The 24252-nt window shown below is 34.1% G+C and overlaps 1 protein-coding gene across 1 annotated transcript in view; it reads left to right on the forward strand.

The window, feature by feature from the left end:
- LOC132754773 (DNA mismatch repair protein Mlh1-like) overlaps positions 1-24252 on the forward strand; it is a 194418-nt gene that overhangs the window by 164053 nt on the left and 6113 nt on the right. Inside the window, exons 11-14 of the mRNA XM_060745461.1 lie at positions 5376-5593; positions 10120-10327; positions 10941-11044; positions 22360-22468. Coding sequence (XP_060601444.1) covers positions 5376-5593; positions 10120-10327; positions 10941-11044; positions 22360-22468 — 639 coding nt within the window. The remainder of the gene's footprint in view (positions 1-5375; positions 5594-10119; positions 10328-10940; positions 11045-22359; positions 22469-24252) is intronic.

Here is a 24252-nt window from a genome sequence, read left to right on the forward strand (position 1 = left end):
AATTTCATCCAAACTTCACAGGAATGTTCCTTTGGTGGTCACCTTTAAAAATTGTTCAAAGAATTTAATTCCATGCAGAACTCTGGTTGCCATGGCAACCAAAAGAAAAAACTTTAAATATCTTCTTTTAAAAAACCCAAAGAGCTAGAGCTTAGATATTTGGCATGAAACATCTTCTAGTGAGTGGCTACCAAGTTTGTTCAAATAAAAGCCCTGGGGTCAAAATTGGCCGAGCCCCAGGGGGTCATTGATTTTCCCTATATGCATATAGTAAAAACTTAAAAAATCTTCTTTTAAAGAAAAGAAGATTTTTAAAGAACCCATAGAGCTAGAGCTAAGATATTTAGCATGAAACATCTTCTAATGGGTGTCTACCAAGTTTGTTCAAATAAAAGCCCTGGGCTCAAAATAGGCCCCGCCCCAGGGGGTCATTGATTTTCCCTATATGCATACAGTCAAACGTGTATTAAGCGACCGGGCAAGGGAAACACCAAAAACGGTCGCTTAATGAAACGGTCTCTTAAGACAGTCAGCATGATATAAAAGTCAAAATTTATAAATGACATCTTTTTTATTCGATGGGATTGTTTTTCAACTTCATTTTTATATAAATGTTGAATAATAAGTACGTTAATTCCGATAATCTAAACGGATGCAAATGTAAAAATAACGTCCCGATATTTATTGACAAAACAGTTTTGATCCATTACGTACATGTTTGACATTTTTTCCAGAATTTTTTAACTTCTCCGTTGTTTTTCCTTGTCTCCAAAACGAAAACCCTATTAGTGAAGATGTTTTCTGTTGTGCATTTTTTCATTTGAAATAAACAAACTATATCTATTTGTTACGATTAATTTAATGGCTGATCAAGTTCAAGGTCAATTCAATGCAGTCTAAATGTCAACAAGTGAAGCGTATACACCATCTCAGTATGGGCGGAGCGTTGCATTGTTTATCCGATATTATTGGATAATACACGTCACGCGTATACTTAACTTCATTTGCATACGCTAAAACTGTATGGGAAATAGAGTTTTTCACACGTTTATTGTTGTGTTTTGATTGCTGACACTTGTGACATAACGAGGTGGCGTTCTTTAAAAATACAATTACTTGACAGGTAAAAGTGGTCGTTTAATGAAAAGATTGATGTCAATTAGGTGAATAATTAGCGGTCGCTGGTCGCGTTGATCAAAAGTCGCTTAATACATTAAAGAAATAGAGAAAAAATGATCGGGGGGAATTTAAAGTGGTCGTTTAAGACAAAAGTCGCTTAATACACGTGGTCGCATGGGCAAGTTAGACTGTATAGTAAAAACTTAAAAAATCTTCTTTTAAAGAACCCAAAGAGCTAGAGCTAAGATATTTAGCATGAAACATGTTCTAATGGGTGTCTACAAAGTTTGTTCAAATAAAAGCCCGGGGGTCAAAATTGGCCCAGCCCTGGGGGTCATTGATTTTCCTTATATGTATTTAGCAAAAACTTAAAAAATCTCCTTTGAAAAAACCCAAATAGCTTGAGTTTAGATATTAAGCATGAAACATCTTCTAGTGAGTGTCTACAAAGTATGTTCAAATAAAAGCCCTGGAGTTAAAATTGGCCCCGCCCCGGGTGGTATTGTTTCTCTTATATTTGTATAGCAAAAACATAAAAATATTTTTTGAAAAAACCCAAATAGCTAGAGTTGAGATATTAAGCATGAAACATCTTCTAGTAATTGTCTACAAAGTTTGTTCAAATAAAAGCCCTGGGGGTCAAAATTGGCCCCGCCCCAGGGGTGTCATTGGTTTTAACTACATGTGTATAGTAAAAACTTAAAAAATCTTCTTTGAAATAAACCCAATGAGCTAGAGCTTAGATGTTTAGCATGAAACATCTTCTTATGGGTGTCTACCAAGTTTGTTAAAATAAAAGCCCTTGGGTTAAAATTGGCCCTGCCCGGTGTGGGGGGGGGGGGCGGAGGGGGCGGGGTAGATCATTGTTTTTCATTATATGTGTGTAGTAAAAAACTTAACATTGTGAAACATCTTTTAATGGGTGTCTTCCAAGTTTGTTCAAATAAAAGGCCTGGGGTTTAAACTGGCCCGCTCCGGGTGCCTTTATACAGGTGAGCGACCTCAGGGCCATCATGGCCCTCTTGTTTCATTTTGATGTAAGACGATGATATTGTAAGATGTTGATATGATAGACAAAAATCAATAAAATTTTCTCTTTTAGCTCAACCTTTTTTTTGGGGCGTGGGCAGGAGGGTGTTGATAAAACAATTCTTGTGATAAACGAATATGTTGGATAATTGAGATATAACCTTGACCTTTAAATGGCCTTGACCATCAAGGTCAGATGATTAAAGTTTGCTTTTACTTTCTTAACTTTGTCATTTATTTATAGAAATGATTCATACTTAAAACAATGAGTGTGATGACGCAGACATAGTGAAAATAATAAAATTTTATTTTATTTTCATCGTTTTGTTTAAGTTGTTGATTTGTTTGCTTAAAAAAGTTGAACATTGCCCTGGTGGTGGCTCTTGTTTATTTAAAGCGTAATAAAAAAAAAACTAAACAAAATTTTTTTTGTTAAGTGCCAAGATACAGTGCTGCATTGTACGAGATGAAAATGAAGCTGTTGAATGTCTTAATTATTCTCCTCCATTACAACAAGGAGATCATACTTGGTATAATTGTTGGATAAAATTAGTGCTGGTAAGGTCAAGTGACAACATCTTCAATAATAGCTTGGTTAAGTCCAACACTTCACCCCATTCATGCCAAATATATAAGTAATCAAACTTGATAAACCCAGCTGTATGTTGTTTTTGTGTTGCCTCTATGGAGTAGTGCAAGCTCAAGAACTTGCATATATTACATGGATTTTTCCGGTTGAAGGATTTTCTGCCGAGTTATGGGCCTGGAATAAAAGATGTGTTTGGGTCTCCTGCTACACAGTAGCTGCATCATGCAATTGGCTATCATGAGGCAACACATGTCTTCACTGATGGTCCTTGTGTTGTTGACATAATCTTATATTTCAGTTCAGTTTGTTAAAATAGTTACAATGTAATTCAGCATACAACTTTTTTTTATTAACTCATCTGAGCACAAAGAGATGAGCTTTTGTTATTCCATATCTATTGTGCATTGTCAGTCATCCTTTTTTACCTGCAATTTCTTTAAACACAACATCTCTAAAACCACAGGTAGATTTTGACCAAACTTCACAGGAATCATACAAAAGTTATATAGAAGTACTTAAATTTAATAAAAAGTTCAAGTCTGAGGAGCTAAAAATAGTTTTTAAAAATGAAATCTTTAAAAATCTTATCTGGGAGGTTAATTAATTTATATAAAATTATAAACAGGAAAACACAATTAAGTCTCCATGTGTACTGCCCAAAGTGAAGGTATTTGACTTGTACCATTGCCCAATGGACTGCCAGAAAAGTTACATGAACCATGGCCTAGGATCAAAGATTGCCTTGCTCTGGTGGTCACTCAGTTTACACAACTTTTAACAGTATATATACTGCCCAGGGCATAGATATTTGTCATGTAGCATCACCTTGTAGTCCTTTACAAAAAGTTGTATAGTTTTTTACCATGGGGGAAAAATTAGCCCTACCCGTGATCTTTTAGATTATGATATAGACTTGTTGTGTCGCCTCTACGGAGTAGTGGCGACATAAAGGGATCACTTCTCCGTCGTCTGTCTGTCAGTCTGTCCGTCCGTCACAAAACTTGTCCGGACTACCCCTCATAAACTACTGGTGCAATTTCATCCAAACTTTACAGGAATGATCAGTACCAAGTCTAGTTGTGCATATTGTCAGCATTTTGCGATTCAATGATTTTTGTCAGAGTTATGGCCCGTTAATAATTTTTATTTTTAAAGTTTGTCCGGACTACTTCTCTTATACCACTAATGCAATTTCAATGAAACTTAAAAGGATTGATCTGTAGCTCAAGTCCTTCGGCATGGGTTTTCCGGTTGAGTGATTTTTGGCCGAGTTATGGCCCTTTGATAAAAAGGTGTTTTTTTCTGTGTGTTGCCAGATACACAAAAGCTTGTCCAGACTACTCCTCATAAACTACTGGTGCAATTTTATATAAACTTTACAGGAATGATCAGAACCAAGTCTTGTTGTGCACTGTCTGTCCGTCTGTCACAAAACTTGTCCCAACATGAAATTGGCCATCATGAGGCGACACGTGATCACTGATTGCTCTTGTGTTTTATATAGACTTGTGTAAGAAAATACATTAGCAACCCCCACTTGTATGAAAGTACTATGCCTAAAGCTTTGATGTATAGCAATTAGTATTGTCACCTGGACTTATAAAAAGACACATAAATCATGGGGTCATTAATTGGCTTGCCCCTTGGTTGTTACTAACTTGTATAGGAAAATACCTGCTTAGATACTACAATGCTTAGAGCTTAGATATGTGCAAGTTGCAATACCTGGCGGACCTCTATGAAATTTTTATAAGTCATGTTGCTGGGGATTCAGAAATATGACCCCATTGGTAGAATTTGGACCATTTCTGGCAATGAATCTCTGGTACCATCATGGTCTTCTTGTTAAGACATCAGAAATGATCCAGATTTTGTAATTTATTTCATTTACCATCTTTTAGCAGGGAATAGAAAAAATTGCATTTATCAAAACGCTTTTAATTTCAATTTTAAACCATCTTTTTATAGCCCTACCGTCACCACCTCAAGACATGATAAATAAACTTAATAATATGTTTTATGATTTTATATGGCAAGGAAATGTTAAAATTGCAAGGCCTTTTCAGAGGGAGGGGTAAAAATGTTAAATTTAAATGCTTTTATGGCATTTAAGATAAGCTGGTTCAAAAGAATGATTAGCGATGCCTGTTGGTTTATATGCAAATATTGTTTCACTGTGGAAAACATTACATAGATAAAATTGCAAAAATAATCCGTTCCAAGCTGAAACGGTCCATTTCAACGCTGAATTCACTAACTGTGAAACGCCGCCACACAACTACATTTCGAACTCAATTATAACAACTTTACGTTTTCTGGAAACTTTAATCAAATCTACATCGCATAACATTCTCCAAATTTTGATATTTGGTGTAGAGTTTACAAAATATATAAAAAATGAAAACAATCGACACTTGATTTTAGCGACATGTACTAGCTCGGAAGTAGCAATAATATAGAGCGATTTACTGTATACCTCCGAAAGAAGTAGCTCTATCATTAACCAGGCATGCACATGGGTTATTAATTATTGTTTCATAATGAAAAACAGAATTGAACACAATTTGGATGGACATAACTTTTTTAAATCAAATTTTGATAGATTATAAAATTTAAAAAGTCACAATCTGTTTTACAGTTTAGAGATTGCTCCTCAAAATATTGATGTTAACGTTCATCCAACAAAGCATGAAGTTCGCTTCCTACATGAGGATGCTATCATCGAGAGTGTTCAGAAGACAATCGAGACAAAGTTGCTTGGTTGTAATGTCAGCCGGACCTACTACACTCAGGCGTTGTTACCAGGGGCAACAGTGATACCAGAACTCTCAAAGGAAGATGCTAACAAAGACACAGGTATGCTTTTAGATAGATAAAACATGATCTTACAATTATTATGTCTCCCAAAATTGGGGGACATAATTGTTTTTGCCTTGGCTGTCTGTCTGTCCATACAAACCCAGAGGTACTTGTGTGACTTGGAGAACAATGGTTAACAGCAAATTCTCTTTGATCCTATTCATTCCGTGTTTACTTGTGTGTCTTTTTTTAAGCCTTGTGTGAGTAATGGTCGGTCCGTCTGTCCGGTTGTCAATTCGCATTTAAAAGCTGGGGTCCGACCTTCCATCAAGGGGTCCATACTATTTTTTTAGGTTTTAAACCCAAATTTTTTTAACAGGATTTTGATCATTTACCACCCTTAGTTTTGCAAAATTCACCGGAAATTTTCAGCCCTGCACAAAAGGGGCTGCCAGGGCAAAAAAATAAAAAATCTTTTGGGAAATTCCAGGTAAAAATTTCCCCGGGTTGGGTTTTCCCAACCAGATTTTAACCAGAAGTGATCAGTACCTCCCTTCTGTGCAAAATCTCGGGCACATTCTCCCTTCGCTTAAAAAAGGGGCCACCTGACCCTAAAAAAAAGGAAAAATCTTGCCCGGCTTTAAAAATTTAAAACCTACTGGGGGTTTTTAAATCAAATTTTCCCAAGAGTAATCTTCCCAAATCCTTTTTTTGTGCCCCCAATAAAATTCATGTTAGCTTGGCTGCACAAAGTGGCCACCAGCAATAAAATTAGAAAAATCTTGTCTGGCTTTCACAAGTCAAACTACTGGTGGGATTTCAACCAGACTTTACAGAAGTGATCAGTACCATCCCTAGTTATGCACATTATGGGCATGTTTCGCTTTGCTGAATAAACTGGCTGCCAGAGCTAAAATTAAAATAATCTTGTCCGGCCTCCACAGGTCAAACTTCTGATGGAATTTGAACCAAACTTTACAGGAATGATGAATACCATCCCTATATAGTTGTGTACATCGCAGGCATGTTCCACTTCGCTGCACAAAATTCATTCAATGTTGTTTTTGCATAAATAACTTAGAACACAAATGCTATAATGGCTGGACTGAACTTTTATCAAAATATCAATCAAATGGAATAAGTAAAGAAACAACATGTTCCTCACCAGAGCATAAGAAAGTTCAGCAAAGACCATCTTTAAACAAAATAAGCAAAATTAAACTAGAACATTATGTAAATATTCAAATGTTTTGCCCAGGTTGCCATTGAAACTACTTATTCAATTGAGTTTGCATATTGCAAATCAGCATGTTTTAGTTAAGTTACTCCACTGAGGTCCAAATACCTAAAAACATAAAATTGAATTTCTTACGTAGATCAACTAGGGTATTTATAACAGAAAGATATGCAAAAGTTTAGAAAAACAGACTATTCTTAAAAATTTAAAACTGGAAAGGTTTTTTTCTTTACCCTTTTATTTGATTTTAAAATTTTTAAAAAAATGTTTATTAGCCCCACTTTCCAGAAAGAAAAAGTTTTTGCAATTTTTGATTGCTGAAATATTATTGTGGGTGAAAAAAAATTTTTCAATTTTACACCCTTTTTAAATACAAAATAAAAAGCAATTCCAAAAGGGCCTTCATTATGAAACTGGGGAAAAACTTTTTTTATGCCCAATATGAAATTTTTTTAAAAAATAAGGGGGCCATACTTCTGAAAAGGCAATCATTTAGGGTTATGTGTGTTTTTTTTTTAGAATTTTTAAATAGACAATTTGTTAATTTTTGCATGCGGTGTTTTTGGGAAATTTTTTTTGTGTCTTTTTTTCACAGCTTTTTCCGTATTTATTTGTTAAAAACTGTCCAGGGAAAACAATCTTAGGGACTTAAACCTGAAATTTTGCAAATAAGTTATTGCTCCAAACCTATAACAAATGGTACAAAACTCTCAAAAATATATTTCCAGTCCTGTCATATACCAAAAAAACAATCTTTATTGAGTCTTCTTGAAACCTAAAAAGAGAAAAAAAACATATGCAAGAGATAAATAATTAATGAATGTTCATGTTTATGTGGCTTGTTTGTTGAATTTTTAAAAGCTAAGTATTCAAACTGGTCGGAATGGAAAATTATAACTATTTTTGTAATAATCGGTCCTGACAAAACATTAATATTTAAAATTTATGAATTCTGGGTGATGTTCACAAAATATTTGAAAAATAATTATTCTCCTGTGGGTGAGTAGAACTTATATTACTTCAAATATTGAATTCAATTAAGTAGTCCATTAAATAAGTTTAAAAGTTCTGAATTTACAATGGGGCAAAAAATAATAAAAGCATGCATATAAATGAAAGTGACTTAAGAAAGGTGTACAATAAAAAAGCAATGTCTCTTTCGAAGGGATATAAAATCTTGTCTGCATTTGTCAATATTAAATAATGTTTCAACTTAATGAATATTTTAATAGAATTTACTTTAAAAAACTGTAAATAATCTGATAAAATGAAAGGAAATAGAAAATATAACTTTAAACATTAAAATACCAGTTGGCAATAATCACATTGTTCTAACCAATTTGTTGGAATATCAAAGTTTTAGGCCTTAACTGGCTGAATTTGTGAAGTGGATTTGCACTACATTAAATGAGGAAAGATCCATTCAAAATTTAAGAGAATTTCGATATCAAAGTACAAAAATTTAGAAGATGCTTCATTGTCCAGTTTGTCATAAACTTTAATATGCATTCAATTCATTTCATGGGGATTCCAAAAATAACCCTTAAAATTGTCTACTCCCATAAAGTTCCTGCAGTTCTTGAATGGAAATTTGTAAAATATTTGTTACAAAATAAAAATCCATTTTAAAAAATTTTTTTATCAAAATTTGAAATTATTAGAAGCAGCTACAAATTTGGTTATGTAGGCAGATAGTTAGTCCCAAAACAATTCACATCCAAAAGGAGGAATGAAAAAAAACAGATGTCATTTTATTTTAGTTTTTCTATGATTTTATATACTGCTACATAAATGACTGACTGGTTCTTTTTAGCTCACCTGAGATATGTCAGGAATAGCATAATTAATTATATTATACATCTATCTTCAGGGTTGAGGCTTATTTAAAGGAATCACTCTTCGGTCGCCTTGTCTGTTCATTCCCGTCGTACGTTGTTCCGTTCAACACTTTTCAAACGACATTCCCTGAAACCATAAGGCAGGATCAATAATCGTGAAACTTCACAAAGGGATTAATTGTTCTTTGTTCCTGTGAAAGCCTTAACAAAAGGTTGTCATAAAGGGATTTCCATTCCAATCGCAGAACTCTGGTTGCCATGCGCAACCAAAAGAAAAAACATTTCACATCTTCTTCTAAAAAAACCAAAGAGCTTAGAGCTTAATATTTTTGGATGAAACATCTTCTAGTGAGTGTATTAAGATTGTTCAAATAAAAAATCCCTAGGGTAAAAATTGGGGCCCCCGCCAGGGGCTTCATTTGATTTTCCCTATATCTTGTATGAATCAATTTTAGTTAAAAGAACTTAAAAAATCTTCTTCTAAAAAAAAACCCAAAGAGCTAGAGCTTAGATATAAATTTGGCTATTAAAACATGTTCTACATGGAATGTATAAATACCATTTGTTCAAATAAAAGGCCCGTTTGGGGTTCAAAAATTGCCCTGCCCCCCTGGGGGGTTCATTTGATTTTCCCTAAACAGCATATATAGTAAAAACTTAAAAAAATCTTTTTTTAAAGAACCCAAAGAGCTAGGAGGCTAAGATATTAAGTTGAAACATCTTCTAATGAGTGTTACGCAAGACTTGTTCAAATAAAAGCCCTGGGTCAATATTGGCCCCGCCCCAGGGGTCATTGATTTTGCCCTATATGCATTATTAGTAAAAAACTTAAAAAATCTTTCTTTCTAAAAACCCCAAAGAGGCTAGAGCTTAGATATTTGGCATGAAAACATGTTCTAAATGGATCTGCTACCAAGTTTGTTCAATAAAAGCCCTGGGGTCAAAATGGCCCCAGGGGTCATTGATTTTCCCCTATACTGCATATAGTAAAAAGCTTAAAAAAATCTTCTTCTTTCTAAAAAACCAAAGACTAGAGCTTAGATATTTGGTATGAAACATGTTTCTAATGGATGTCTACCAAGTTTGTTCAAATAAAAGCCCTGGGGTCAAAAATTGCCCCGCCCGGGCTGACATTTGATTTTCCTTATATGTGTTATAGCAAAAACTTAAAAAGTCTTCTTTGAAAAAACCCGAAATAGCTAGAGTTTAGATATTAAGCATGAAACATTTTTCTAGTAAGTGTCTACAAAGATTGTTCAAATAAAAGCCCTTGGGTCAAAACTGGCCCTGCCCCAGGTGTGTCATTGTTTTTAACTATATGTGTTAAAAAAAAATTTGACCAGCTAGACCTTAGTTGTTAAGCATGAAATATCTTCTAATGGGTGTCTACCAAGTTTGTTCAAATAAAAGCCCTGGGGTTTAAACTGGCCCCGCTCCGGGGTCCTATATACAGGTGAGCGACTTCAGGGCCATCATGGCCCTCTTGTTTAAATAATTTGATGTTTTAGATTCTGGAAACAAAACGTATGCCCACCAGATGGTTCGTACAGACAGCAGAGAACAGAAGCTTGATGCATTTTTCAAGCCACCCAATCAGAATGCTGAAAATGAAAAAGAGGCTAATCAATCAACCAATCAGATTCAGTCTTCTTCAACTGATTCAACGGAAGCACCAATGGAAACAGAGATGACATCTACTTCTAGCTCAGATAAAAGGTTTGATAATAAATGAATAATAGTATGAGAACTCTGAAGGCCAAAATGGTCAAGTTTATTGACCAGCACTACCAGCTTACAAAGTAAAAGCCCTTTTTAATTACAGCATATTTGCAAAATGTTGAACATGTTAAATTGTGTCATTTTAGAAATCTATTCTCCTGCCATGCAGAAAGTTTGTAGTTTTACTTTGGTAAATGTTTATACAATGATGTACCTGAAATAATGTATACAGATGCAACCCAGTTCTCCTTTGCTGGTAAAAGGTTGCATTATGATCTTGAAAGGGCAGCAATGTCATTGACTTCATACCACTAGCACCTTAATGCTGGGGGTTCAAATCCTGCCAGGGGTTCATGAGGAAGCTGTCACGCTAACAGAACATCTGTGGGTCCTCTCAGGTGACCGTGATGCACACATAAAAAAATGAAAGTTAAAACTGATTGTGTGGAACAAGATATTGTTTTTACGAAAGAAGAGTCAGAATTTAATGATGAAATTGAAAGCTTCTGTAATTGCCATTTTTTGCCATATACTAGTAGTATAGTGTTTTAGATTGAGTGTTTTATTAGGTTCTCGTATTCTGGTTATATTTGTATTATTTATATTTTAGTAAGATAAATCTACCACAGTGTGGAAGTCAGCCAAAAAGACGTGATATAAAGTTGGCTAGTGTCCTTGACCTACAGAAACAAATAAAAGAAAATTTACATTCAGGTAAGTCAAAGAATCGGGAACTTGTTATATTGCAATCTAATTTACGTAAGAAGATAATTGGTTAATTTTTTGACAGCATTTATGCTGTCATTCCATTACTAGGAAGTTTGTTCCTGCAATTAAATCCTCACATTTTCTGAAATCAGGGTATCAACACCACAAGGAGTATGACAAGAGGAATTATCCTGAAAGAATTATTTTTTTTAGTTACAGCTCTTTTTTAAAACATTTTTTTTTTATTTGTTTTTTATAAAAATATTTGAAAACCATCAAAGATATTGAACTCATTTCTGGCATACTTGCTAATGAGTGCAAGGCACATATGTTGGACAGGGGACATCACTAAATGGCCAGTATTTCTAGAGTTAGGCCCCCTTTTTTTTTTTTGCATGGAAAATAATTAATGTCTTGAACATTCTCAATCATGATATTATTCTTCTTAAAAGAAAGAAATAAAAGTAATATCATGACACATCTTATAGATAGATGTCTGCTAGTTTTTGTCATAGCAATGATCTGTTTAGTTTAATACACTACAGCCTCATTACAACGTCATGTTTGGGTCCAATGTCTCAACACCGCGTTCTAACAAGGCTCTCATTAGAACACTCATTGCGAAATTACCGCATTACCCCACCCACCACATATCTATATAAGGCTGACGATTTTTACTTACTGTTAAAATGAATATTGACATTATCTTTTTCTAAAACAATTCAATCATGTTAACATATATTATATTCACAAATAATACTAATTATATTTAAAAGAAACAAAAAACTTTCGAATGAAAAACATAAATCATGAATGTAGTGTAAACAGTAACTGTTAGCCATTACTGTAATGGCGTTTGATAAACTAGGGGACACAACTAAAGCTGAACTGTACATTACACTGTAATTTACATTCCAGCTTTAGTTGTGTCCCCTAGTTAATCAAAAAGCCAATTACTTCCTGTCTCGGCCGTTCTATTTACAGTGCAGGATTTTAAATTGATTTTGGGCTTGTGTGGGTTATTTAATTCAGCGAGGTTTACATGTCACAGATATGCGTGTGAATTGTAGTTTATTTATACTCGCCACCGGTTGCCCATGTCACAGTTTTGATATGAATTTGAGATTTTGGAAACAATTTGATGCCTGACTGATGGACAGGTAAAACAACAACATGGGCATGTTTTTCACACCTTTGGCGCTCATAAATGTCCTAATTACAATTGTCTATTGTACTTGACTGTCAAATTGAACAAGCGTTATAGCGCGCTATAAATCTAGATCTACTTAATTCTTTATATTTTTTTTTGAAGTTGTTTTTTTTGAAGTTTTTGGGGAGCCAAGGTCTATGAGCGCTATACTGAGATTAGCGTTATAACGAAGAGCGATATATAGATATATAGAGGCTACAGTGTAAATGTTTTCTTGAAGTTCTAATTGAGAAGTGTAGTGCATGACAGTAAAAACATAATAAAACTCGTGAATTTAATTATTAGCTCAACTGTCACAAAATGACAAGGTGAACTTTTGTGATCACAATTCGTCTGGCGTCCGTCCGTCATCCGTCTGTAAACTTTTACTTTTAACAGCATTTCCTCAAACTGCTGAACCAATTCCATCCAAACTTCTCAAGAATGTTCCTTTCGTGGTCACCTTTAAAACTTGTTCAAAGACTTTCATTCCATGAAGAACTATAGTTACCATGGCAACTGAAAGAAAAAACTTAAAAAATCTTTTTTTTGAAAACCCAAAAGAGCTAGAGCTTAGATTTTTGACATGAAACATCTTCTAGTGAGTGTCTACTAAGTTTGTTCAAATAAAAGCTCTTGGGTCAGAACTTGGTGATATCAGTGTAAGATTTAGATATTATCTTGCTTTCATGCTTTTGTTTATAGTTAACAATATTACTTGTTCCTTGTCATGGAAAGTTTCTATAATCAGGTGAGCGATTTCAGGGCCATTATGGCCCTCTTGTTTTGAGTTGTTACCCCAAACAGACAAATGTTGGTGCAACATGCGTGATCTTGTTTATTTTGTTTATTTTGCAAATTTATAATATTACTTTACAGCAGAATTTATATGAGAAGTAATTGGCTGTTATAAGATATTTATTGAGCATAATTACATAAATGCAGTGTTTAGATGTAAATGACTATAATATATTCTGTCTATAGAGTTGTACTAGCCACAGGCATGTACTAAATTCTTAATGTTACATGTTTATTATGACAAATTATTACAGAAAATTTAAGACACTTTCCTAATGTTGTGAGAACTGACTATGTAAATACAGGTTATTATAAAATGTGAAGATGAGAAATAGTACAATGTTACTTGGATTAAAATATGTTTTATTACATGAGTTTTCAAACCATAACATTTTGTAGACTAAGTAGAGTTTTCAAGAACTTTAGTCTTGATTCACAAATACAGAACTTCTACAAGGCTGAGATAAGAGGTCCAAATTTGAGATAAGAGATTCAAAACTGAGACAAAAGGTTTAAGTTAAGGCTAAGATCGGATGATCAGGTTTGAGGTAAGAGTTTCAAGGCTTAGAAAAAGAATTAAAGCTCAAATGAGGTAATAGATTAAAGGCTGGGGTAAGTAGTTCTATGCTTAGAAAAGAAGATTAAGGCTAGAATTGATATAAGAGGGTTCAATGCTAAGATTAGATATTAGATGCTGAGATAAGGGGTTCAGTGCCGCGCTTTAGAGGTTTTAGGCTGAGTTAAAGACATTTTAAACTGAGAAAATACCTTCAGAGCTGAGATGAGAGGTTCAAGGCTGAGATAAGGGGTTCAATGGTGAGATAAGGTGTTCAGTGCCAAGTTTTAGGGGTTTGAGACTGAGTTAAGACATTCAAAACTGAAAAAATTCATACAACAGATGAGATAAGAGGTTCAAGGTTGAGTTGGCTGAGTTAAGACATTCAAAGCTAATATATCACATTCAAAGCTGTGATAATACATTCAAAACTGAAATAATACATTCAAGGCTGAGATAATACATTCAAAGCTAAGATAATACATTCAAAGCTAAGATAATACATTCAAAGCTAAGATAAGATGTTCCAAGGTGTAGATCAGAGGCTGTGAGAAGGCTGAGACTTATATTGAGACAAGTTCATTGTGGTTCAAGATTTCTTAGAAAATGGAAAATGGCAATACTAAATATGATATAAGTATATGACATGAACTTGATACATTCTTGGACTGGTACCAAGCTCATAAAGAAATATTTTTATGAGTTATTCTTTCAGGTCATTGCACATGATATTATGTTTTTGATATTCTTCCAAAACTGTCTCAGCACTTAGTATACAAAACAGTATAAAAATGATATAACCCCTCTAATTTTGATTGAAGCCATTGTCAAATGGAAGATTGATAGAGCTGGGCAATGAATACTTAGTCCAAAATGTTGAAGAGCAAATTATGAGATAAATTTATAGTCTCTTTGTCCAGTAATGCAGGAATGTGAAAATAGCACATGAACACTGCAATGGTAATGCTGAATTGTGTGATTCTATGACCTAAATGAGCACTGCTGTTAGTAAATTGACTAGTATCTTTTATTGAATGAAATGAATTGGTGCATATGGTTGCTGAGTCATCATATTTTTAACCTCATTAAAATATATCCAGAAAAGTTTGGGTTCTTTTGTGTGTGTGTTTTTTTTGTTTTTTTTTCAAGATAATGCAGGAGAAGGATAACCTGATAGGGTATTATAGGTGTTTTTCCTGTTTCATTGATATATATCAACATTGTTTTATATACATGTTGTAAACTACTGGTATCATGTTACACTGAAATTAGCAGATAAAATGTGACTGAGACCATTTTGAGGTAACACAGAAATTGTGTATGATACACAGAAGAAACATTTGTTAGCTTATAAAAAACCTGACCTGAATCATCTGCTTCCTTTAAGTATAACTCTAGTATTTTGAAAAAAATGCCTCAGGTATACCCAATATTAAGACAATAAAGTTTTGTTTCTACAAATATGGAGAAAACACAAAAGTTTGTCAGGTCATCATTCTCACGATTGATCTAAAAAGGTAATATTTGTTGTGCTGATTAAAGCAGCCATACACTCTTATTCATTTCTTTTAAACTGGTTTACTATGAAATATTTTGGCCTTTTAACTTACTGTGTTGTGTGTTGCTCGTGTTGGCCAGAGCTTTGCACAGATTCTGCATTACTTTTACACAAATTGTACGTTATTTCACTTTCTTGGGTGACAGGATATACACATTGATGTCTCTATAACAAGTTTATCAGCAAAGTTATCAAAATCTGTAACAGGTGAGTGCAGGTACAAAATCTGTAACAGGTAGGCACTGGTACAAAATCTGTAACAGGTGAGTACTGGTACAAAATCTGTAACAGGTGAGTATTGGTACAAAATCTGTAACAGGTGAGTACTGGTACAAAATCTGTAACAGGTAAGCACTGGTACAAAATCTGTAACAGGTGAGTACTGGTACAAAATCTGTAACAGGTGAGTGCAGGTACAAAATCTGTAACAGGTAAGCACTGGTACAAAATCTGTAACAGGTGTGTACTGGTACAAAATCTGTAACAGGTGAGTGCAGGTAAAAATCTGTAACAGGTAAGTACTGGTACAAAATCTGTAACAGGTGAGTACTGGTACAAAATCTGTAACAGGTGAGTGCTGGTACATAATCTGTAACAGGTGAGTACTGGTACAAGATCTGTAACAGGTGAGTACTGGTACAAAATCTGTAACAGGTGAGTACTGGTACAAAATCTGTAAACAGGTGAGTGCTGGTACAAAATCTGTAACAGGTGAGCACCGGTACAAAATTTGTAACAGGTGAGTGCTGGTACAAAATCTGTAACAGGTGAGTGCTGGTACATAATCTGTAACAGGTGAGCACTGGTACAAAATCTGTAACAGGTGACCACCGGTACAAAATTTGTAACAGGTGAGTGCTGGTACAAAATCTGTAACAGGTGAGTGCTGGTACAAAATCTGTAACAGGTGAGTACTGGTACAAAATCTGTGACAGGTGAGTGCTGGTACAAAATCTGTAACAGGTGAGCACCGGTACAAAATTTGTAACAGGTGAGTGCTGGTACAAATCTGTAACAGGTGAGTACTGGTACAAAATCTGTAACAGGTGAGTACTGGTACAAAATCTGTAACAGGTGAGTACTGGTACAAAATCTGTAACAGGTGTGCACTGGTTCAAAATCTGTAACAGGTGAGTACTGGTACAAAATCTGTAACAGGTGTGCACTGGTTCAAAATCTGTAACAGGTGAGTACTGGTACAAAATCTGTAACAGGTGAATACTGGTACATAATCTGTAACAGGTGAGTACTGGTACAAAATCTGTAACAGGTGAGTATTGGTACAAAATCTGTAACAGGTGAGTACTGGTACAAAATCTGTAACAGGTGAGTACTAGTATAAAATCTGTAACAGGTTAGTACTGGTACAAATCTGTAACAGGTGAGTACTGGTACAAAATCTGTAACAGGTGAGTACTGGTACAAAATCTGTAACAGGTGAGTACTGGTACAAAATCTGTAACAGGTGAGTACTGGTACAAAATCTGTAACAGGTGAGTACTGGTACAAAATATGTAACAGGTGTGCACTGGTTCAAAATCTGTAACAGGTGAGTACTGGTACAAAATATGTAACAGGTGAGCACTGGTACAAAATCTGTAACAGGTGTGCACTGGTTCAAAATCTGTAACAGGTGAGTACTGGTATAAAATCTGTAACAGGTGAGCACTGGTACAAAATCTGTAATAGGTGAGTGCTGATACAAAATCAGTAACAGGTGAGTGCTGGTACAAAATCTGTAACAGGTGAGTACTGGTACAAAATCTGTAACAGGTGAGTGCTGGTTCAAAATCTGTAACAGGTGAGTACTGGTATAAAATCTGTAACAGGTGAGTACTGGTACAAAATCTGTAATAGGTGAGTGCTGGTACAAAATCAGTAACAGGTGAGTACTGGTACAAAATCTGTAACAGGTGAGCACTGGTACAAAATCTGTAACAGGTGTGCACTGGTTCAAAATCTGTAACAGGTGAATACTGGTACAAAATCTGTAACAGGTGAGTGCTGGTACAAAATCTGTAACAGATGAGTGCTGGTACAAAATCTGTAACAGGTGAGTGCTGGTACAAAATCTGTAACAGGTGAGTGCTGGTACAAAATCTGTAACAGGTAAGCACTGGTACAAAATCTGTAACAGGTGAGTACTGGTACAAAATCTGTAACAGGCAAGTATTGGTACAAAATGTGTAACAGGTGAGTGCTGGTACAAAATCTGTGACAGGTGAGTACTGGTACAAAATCTGCAACAGGTGAGTGCTGGTACAAAATCTGTAATAGGTTAGTGTAGTACTAAATCTGTAACAGGTGAGTGCAGGTACAAAATCTGTAACAGGTGAGTACTGGTACAAAATCTGTAACAGGTGAGTACTGGTACAAAATCTGTAACAGGTTAGTACTGGTACAAAATCTGTAACAGGTGAGTACTGGTACAAAATCAGTAACAGGTAAGCACTGGTACAAAATCTGTAACAGGTAAGTACTGGTACATAATCTGTAACAGGTGAGCACTGGTACAAAATCTGTAACAGGTGAGTACTGGTACAAAATCTGTAATAGGTGAGTACTGGTACAAAATCAGTAACAGGTGAGTGCTGGTACAAAATCTGTAACAGGTGAGTGCTGGTACTAAATCTGTAAAAGGTGAGTGCTGGTACTAAATCTGTAACAGGTGAGTACTTGTACAAAATTTAAAATGGGTAAATAGTGATACAAAATCATAAATAGGTAAAGTACTGGTGCAACATCTTGAACCACATGTTAGGTATCTGCCTACTATTAAATAACAGAAATTTATCTATACACTGCAGCTGAACTACAGAAATTGGATAAATATTCAAATATGTATATCACATTTACAGATATTGGTCTGTTTGTCTAGTGAAATAATATGTCTGCAGAAATTGACTAATTAGTGACAACTGATCCATGCTGATTAAAGTCTCACTGTGGTATTTATTGCACACAAATCTTCTAAGGTTTGTAAATAAGCAATTCTGTGTTAGGAATATTATATAACAAACTTTATAAACAAAAAACTGTATTTTCTGCCCTACTAAATACATTTTTTTCCCTCCTCTTTGGGTAGGCAGCTGTCTTGCAACTACATTGTAGCTTATTGTATGTTGGTGGTTCTTAACTCAGGTGCCCACTCATGCTTGAAATGAGGTTTTCTCCACCAGTCAGCTTAGCTGCAAATTATGACCATGTGACTTTAAATACAAATTTAAAAAAATACATACTTTGTGACATAAAATCTTGATTGTTTATTCAATAAAATGATGGTGAAAGAGAAATTATTTGTTGACATGGTTGGAAGATCATTGATTTTGAATGGTTTAAATTACTGTTAAATATGAATATTTTATTTAGTTTCTTAGAGGTAATTGCAATTTCATTCAGTTAGTTTATGTGCTCAGTGTTTTGAAATTTAAATAGCATTGTTAAAGCACATGTTCATTAATTTTCACCAAAGCATAACGCATGTTTAATGTTAATTTCTCTTGATAATTGATGATTTTACATTAGAAAGAAGTTGGAGGTCATTAGTTTCACGATAGTAATGTTTAATTTTATTTATTTCTGTAACAAAATTTCCCTTGTGACATGATATTGCTGTGTACAGGTATCTCTGTGTTTATCAATTCATCTAGTTTTCACTAAATCATTATGATATAGAGTTATTTGAACAAATTAGTTGTTTTTTAACATTAAAAATATTATCATGATTATTTGAAGAATATTAATATGTGAAAAATCTTGTGAGCCCGCTCCTTATGATGGATTTCTCCGGAACCTATGTACAATGTACTAACATATACATGTAGATGCTCATGTAACAAAAAATCATTTTTTCATATCGCAGACTGGTGTTTCCATTAGTTTTACACGTGCTGAAAATTTCATGTGGCATGGCGTGTCCCTGATGAGGATAACGCTTGTACCCTCAGGACGGATATTCTGATCTGCCACACATGACAGATATTGTCACTGAAGATGGATACTCTGACAAATTAATGACAAAATTTTAAAATGATCTCGTGTTCTCAAATCAAGCTAAAATTATATTTTTTTTTAAGTCCAAGAATAAATTTCTGTATAACTTCTATATATTTTGGGTTTGAAGCGTAAATATATCTATATATGTTGAACGAAATTTAAACGTCAAAAGAATCACCGAGTAGTTTTAAAACAAGTCATGTGACTTGAACAAATCCTGGAAGTTACAATAACAGGTATTGTGGATATTGTATGATTGAAACAAGTCGAAGCCATTCATTTGACATGTTCTTTAACGTTTCCAGAGTTCACTATGACAACTATTGTGAAATCTTAATGCTCTAACCTGACCCACGCGGGTCAAGTTAGGAAACCACTATTTTAATCTTTATAAGGAGAAATGTTTTGTTCCTGTGATTGCCTAGTGTATTCATTTTGAGGTCATTTACAGAATAATGAATGACAAAGTCAGAATGAAGAAATGAAAATTTTGCCTGTGTCTCCCTTTAAGCCCATAAAGTATCTTATTTTCATTTCACAAAAGCTATATTATATAGTTTCAGATATATTTTACTCCCTGTCCATAATTGCTGAATTATCGTTTGTAACTAAGTAAAGTAACAAGTTATTTCACCTTCAACACTTTGTTTATTTTGAAAATCATTTTAAATGCTTTTAATTCATTATAAAACACAAATTTGCTGATTCTTTAGAGAGAAAATTATATTTAGTTCAGAGGATAAATGTGCCACAGATTCTAGTAATTTGTTGAACTGTATTTGAGCTGAGAAAAGTATTAATTCTCAAGTTAATGAAACACAAAGTTCATGCCTTTCCATGTCTTTCTGTTTACTTAGAAGATTTTGTGTCAGAAGAAATTAACTTAGAGAATTATGGATGTGATTAACTTCCTGTGTAAAAATTAACGAATCTTCTTTGTACATGACAATAAAGATAAAACAGATTGCATGCATGCCTTGATTTAATGTATCTAAAGGTTGGGAATTTTTTTAATGACAGGAATAATCAACCTATCACTGACATTTCAGCTCAATAAGGAGAGCAGGAGATTTTGTAATGGGGGGGGGTCTGTGGTTTGATTCTTTAGATACGTGTTCATTTGTCTCCCATTAATAATACAGAAATTATGTGAGAGAAGTAGTCTGTCACTTACAGAGTAATGTATAGATCCCTGACCTGTCTAATTCTAATTATCAGATTAGTGGATACAATAAGAATTTCACCACAACATATTTGTTAACAAAAGAGCACATGTCAATGGTTGTGGTTAAATCTATTGCTATTCAAATAAAAGGTCATAGGAGGGATCTATAAATTGGCAATTACAGGAAAGTCACTAAAGTGCATCAGCTGCTAAATTATGACCTAAAAATGTTAAAACATTGGGTTTAAACAAGAACAAACAATGATTGTTAGAGTATACATATTTGATGCCACCTTTAAATCTGTCTTTATATTGCAATTGGTCAGAATCCCCTCCACAGGGATGATGAACAGGTTAGCTTAAAATGGTAGTGCTTCTACCCACTAGGGAGATTTAACCTTAGATAGAGCTGACAACCATATGACCTCAAAGCAACTGTATGAACTGCAGTAGATTAAAACAAATGTTTAAACAAAAACAAAACAACAGTTTTATTGTCATGAAGAGAGTACTTTAGAAAATATGACTGAGTACTGGCAATATCTGCATATTTTGACAAGGTAATTAATATCATTCTGCGGATGCTTAGTGCAAATTTGTAATCACTTGACAACATGTTCTGTAACTCAATGGTAGAAGGTTGAAATAAGGTGCTCTCCTGTGCCTAATATAATATATGTACTCTTAATGTCACCTGAGCTGATGTATTTCTTCACACATTTAGCTGGACTGCCTAAGAGTGCATGGCACATTATAGAAAAGATAAGGTATTCACATTTCAAAATTTGAGTTTCTAGATTTATGCAAATTTTGGGATTTTATAAGGCATTGGATTCAGTTTTCTACAACAATTAAAAGTTGTCAGTTACTTGTAGAGAAAAATAGGCAAGAACTAGTACAGTACTTCACTTATAGGGAACACAGTTATAGCAAACTTCCTGTTATAAGGAACAATTTTTTTGCATGAATTTTGCCTTTCTTTATTTAATATAAGAATATACGGTTATAGCGAACACGGTTATAATGAATTATAGCTTATAAGGAACTCATTTCTTAGTCCCAATTTAGTTAAAAATACAGAAAATTACACTTTTATAATGAATTCCAAAATATCAGCTATCCATAGATAGATCCTGCGTTTTCATTGGCATGGATTAAAACTCAGCCAAATGTACTGTTTATTTTTGTATGACTGTACGTATAAGTTTTCTATTTAGGATATTTCTAGCATGAGTTCTTGTCACCAAGATAAAACGGTTATTCCTTTTATTCTATTATTTCTTTACTTTAATAGTTTTGCTCGAGTAAAATAATTTTGATTATTTATAATCGGTTTTCAACATAATCACGCATGCTATTCCTTGCTAATCCATTGAAAATTACAAAGTACGCTTGATTGAAATGAAAAGAAATGTATATCTTTCATAAGTAAAAGTCACCCTTAACATATAATAGAACATAATTATTCAATATAAAAGGAAGGATAATTCAAAATCTTGTTTATTCTTAATCTTGGATAAAAACAAAATGCACTGAGTTTATAAAAACAAAATATGAGAGATCAAGAAAAGGAGTAAAACCTAAACTGAAATAGCAAAGGATTTTCAAATTCCAAAAAGTACGCTATTGGGTATTGTGTCTAAAAAAGAAATAGATGACTAATTTTTCTTAAACAAATGCTCTTCAAAATGGAGGACAATGGTAAACAATTAGTTCATTATGTGTTAATTTGTTAGCTATAAAAACTCCTCAGTCCTGATACAAGGAACTAATTCGCTATATGCTTACAAGGAACTCCAGATACAAGGGACAGATTTTGAATTTCCCAATGAGTTTGTTATAAGCGGAGTTTACTGTATAGAACATTATAAATTTTGTCAGGCAATAAATTCTAGCAAGTGTATACAGAAATATTGTTAAATACATGTTCCCTGTTGCTTAATCCAACTAAACAAAATGAATAAATTCTGTTGAGTTCAACAATGCCCAGTTATTTTGCTTATGCATGAATAACATCATTTAAGTCTTTTTGTAAAATACTTATAATATCTGTTTTCAGGTTTACGAGAGATGTTTTCCAATCATGTTTTTGTTGGCTGTGTTGACAAAGAATTCTCCCTCATGCAACATCAAACAAAACTTCTTCTTACAAATACAAGCAAACTTAGGTAAGGTTATTTATTGCTTCTTAGTATACATTATACTTAAAGTCATCTCCCCAATGCATAGCCTGTATTTTTAGCTCGACTATTCGCAAATGCAGTCACCCATTTGTCGGCGTCGGCGTCCCTGTGGTTAAGTTTTTGCTTGCAAGCTGGTATCTCCATAACTACTGAAGGGAATGGATTGAAACTTCACACACTTGTTCTCTGTGATTATCTAACATGATTGGCATAAGTCCCATAACTCTGATACGCTTTTTTGCATAATTATGCCCCTTTTTCGACTTAGAAATGATTGGTTAAGTTTTTGCTTGCAAGCTGGTATCTCAATAACTACTGAAGGGAATGGCTTGAAACTTCACACACTTGTTCTTTGTGATTATCTTTAATGATTTGAATAAGTCCCATAACTGTGGTTTGCTTTTTTGCATAATTATGCCCCTTTTTCGACTAAGAAATTCTTGGTTAAGTTTTTGCGTGCAAGCTGGTATCTCCATAACTACGGAAGGGAATGGCTTGAAACTTCACACACTTGTTCTCTTTGATTATCTAACATGATTGGCACAAGTCAGTAACTGTTATTTGCTTTTTTGCATAATTATGCCCCTTTTTCTACTTAGAAATTCTTGGTTAAGCAAATATCTCCATAACTACTGAAGGGTTTTAATAATAAAGCAGTGATTAACTCGATAAAACATCTTAATAACAAGCCTTTGTACCTTTTCGGACAATTTTATGTATTCATATTGGTAAGCATTTTTATACTCAATGAAACACACTTGTCACAACTTTTCGAATAGTCGAGCTTTACTGTCCGCCAACAGTTCTTGTTATCATGAAAAATTTTATTGAGGGTTTTTCAAAAATTGCAGGAATAGAAATATTTTTCCAAGATTTGTGTTCCATTTGATGAACCAAATCATGTGTGCCAAATTTCAAATCATGACAAATTCAAATCATTTCAAATTACTATGATTTTTCCAAGAATAATCATGTTTATCAAATCAGGCTAAGAATTGCACAATTTATTGTAATTCTGAGTGTCTTTTGCATAATTTTTCTATAATAAGTGTCTCTGTTAATCTTTGTAAGAATCTTAATGTTTTATTATAGAATTTAATGTTTAAAATTTTGGAATTCAATGGAGTTCTTCATACTGTACTTCAGCCTCAATGAATAAATGCAAGGCATTATTACATGTCAGGCGTCCGTAAGTAAGCAAAGTGATTAAAAGACAAATGGGTACATGATACATACATGTAGGTCTTTATTATGCTCCCCGAAAAATTTCAGGGGAGCAAATAGTCGACGGGTTGCTCCGTAGATCCGTCATTCAGTCAGTACGTACATCCCAAATTCGTGTCCGGCCCATTACTTTGTTATTTGAAGTTGGATTTTGCAATTATTTTCACAGAAATGATCACCATATTGAGACGATGTGTCACATGCAACATTTGGGTCCTTACCTTGAAGGTCAAGGTCACAGCATGACCTTGCAGTAAAATGGTGTCCTGCCCATAACTTAGTTATTTGAAGTCGGATTTTACAACTATTTCACAGAAATGATCACCATATTGAGACATGTCACGCGCAACATTTTGGTCGGTACCTTGAAGGTCAAGGTCACAGCATGACCTTGCAGCAAAATCCTGTCCAGCCCATAACTTCGTTATTTGAAGTCGGATTTTACAACTATTTCACAGAAATGATCACCATATTGAGACGTGTCACGCGCAACATTTGGGTTGTTTTTACACTTTGAACTTTGTCTGTGACATAACTCTGACACT

The sequence above is a fragment of the Ruditapes philippinarum genome, unplaced genomic scaffold, assembly GCF_026571515.1.
Source record: "Ruditapes philippinarum isolate M1 unplaced genomic scaffold, ASM2657151v2 ctg1337_1_1_1_1, whole genome shotgun sequence".
Classification (NCBI taxonomy): domain Eukaryota; kingdom Metazoa; phylum Mollusca; class Bivalvia; order Venerida; family Veneridae; genus Ruditapes; species Ruditapes philippinarum.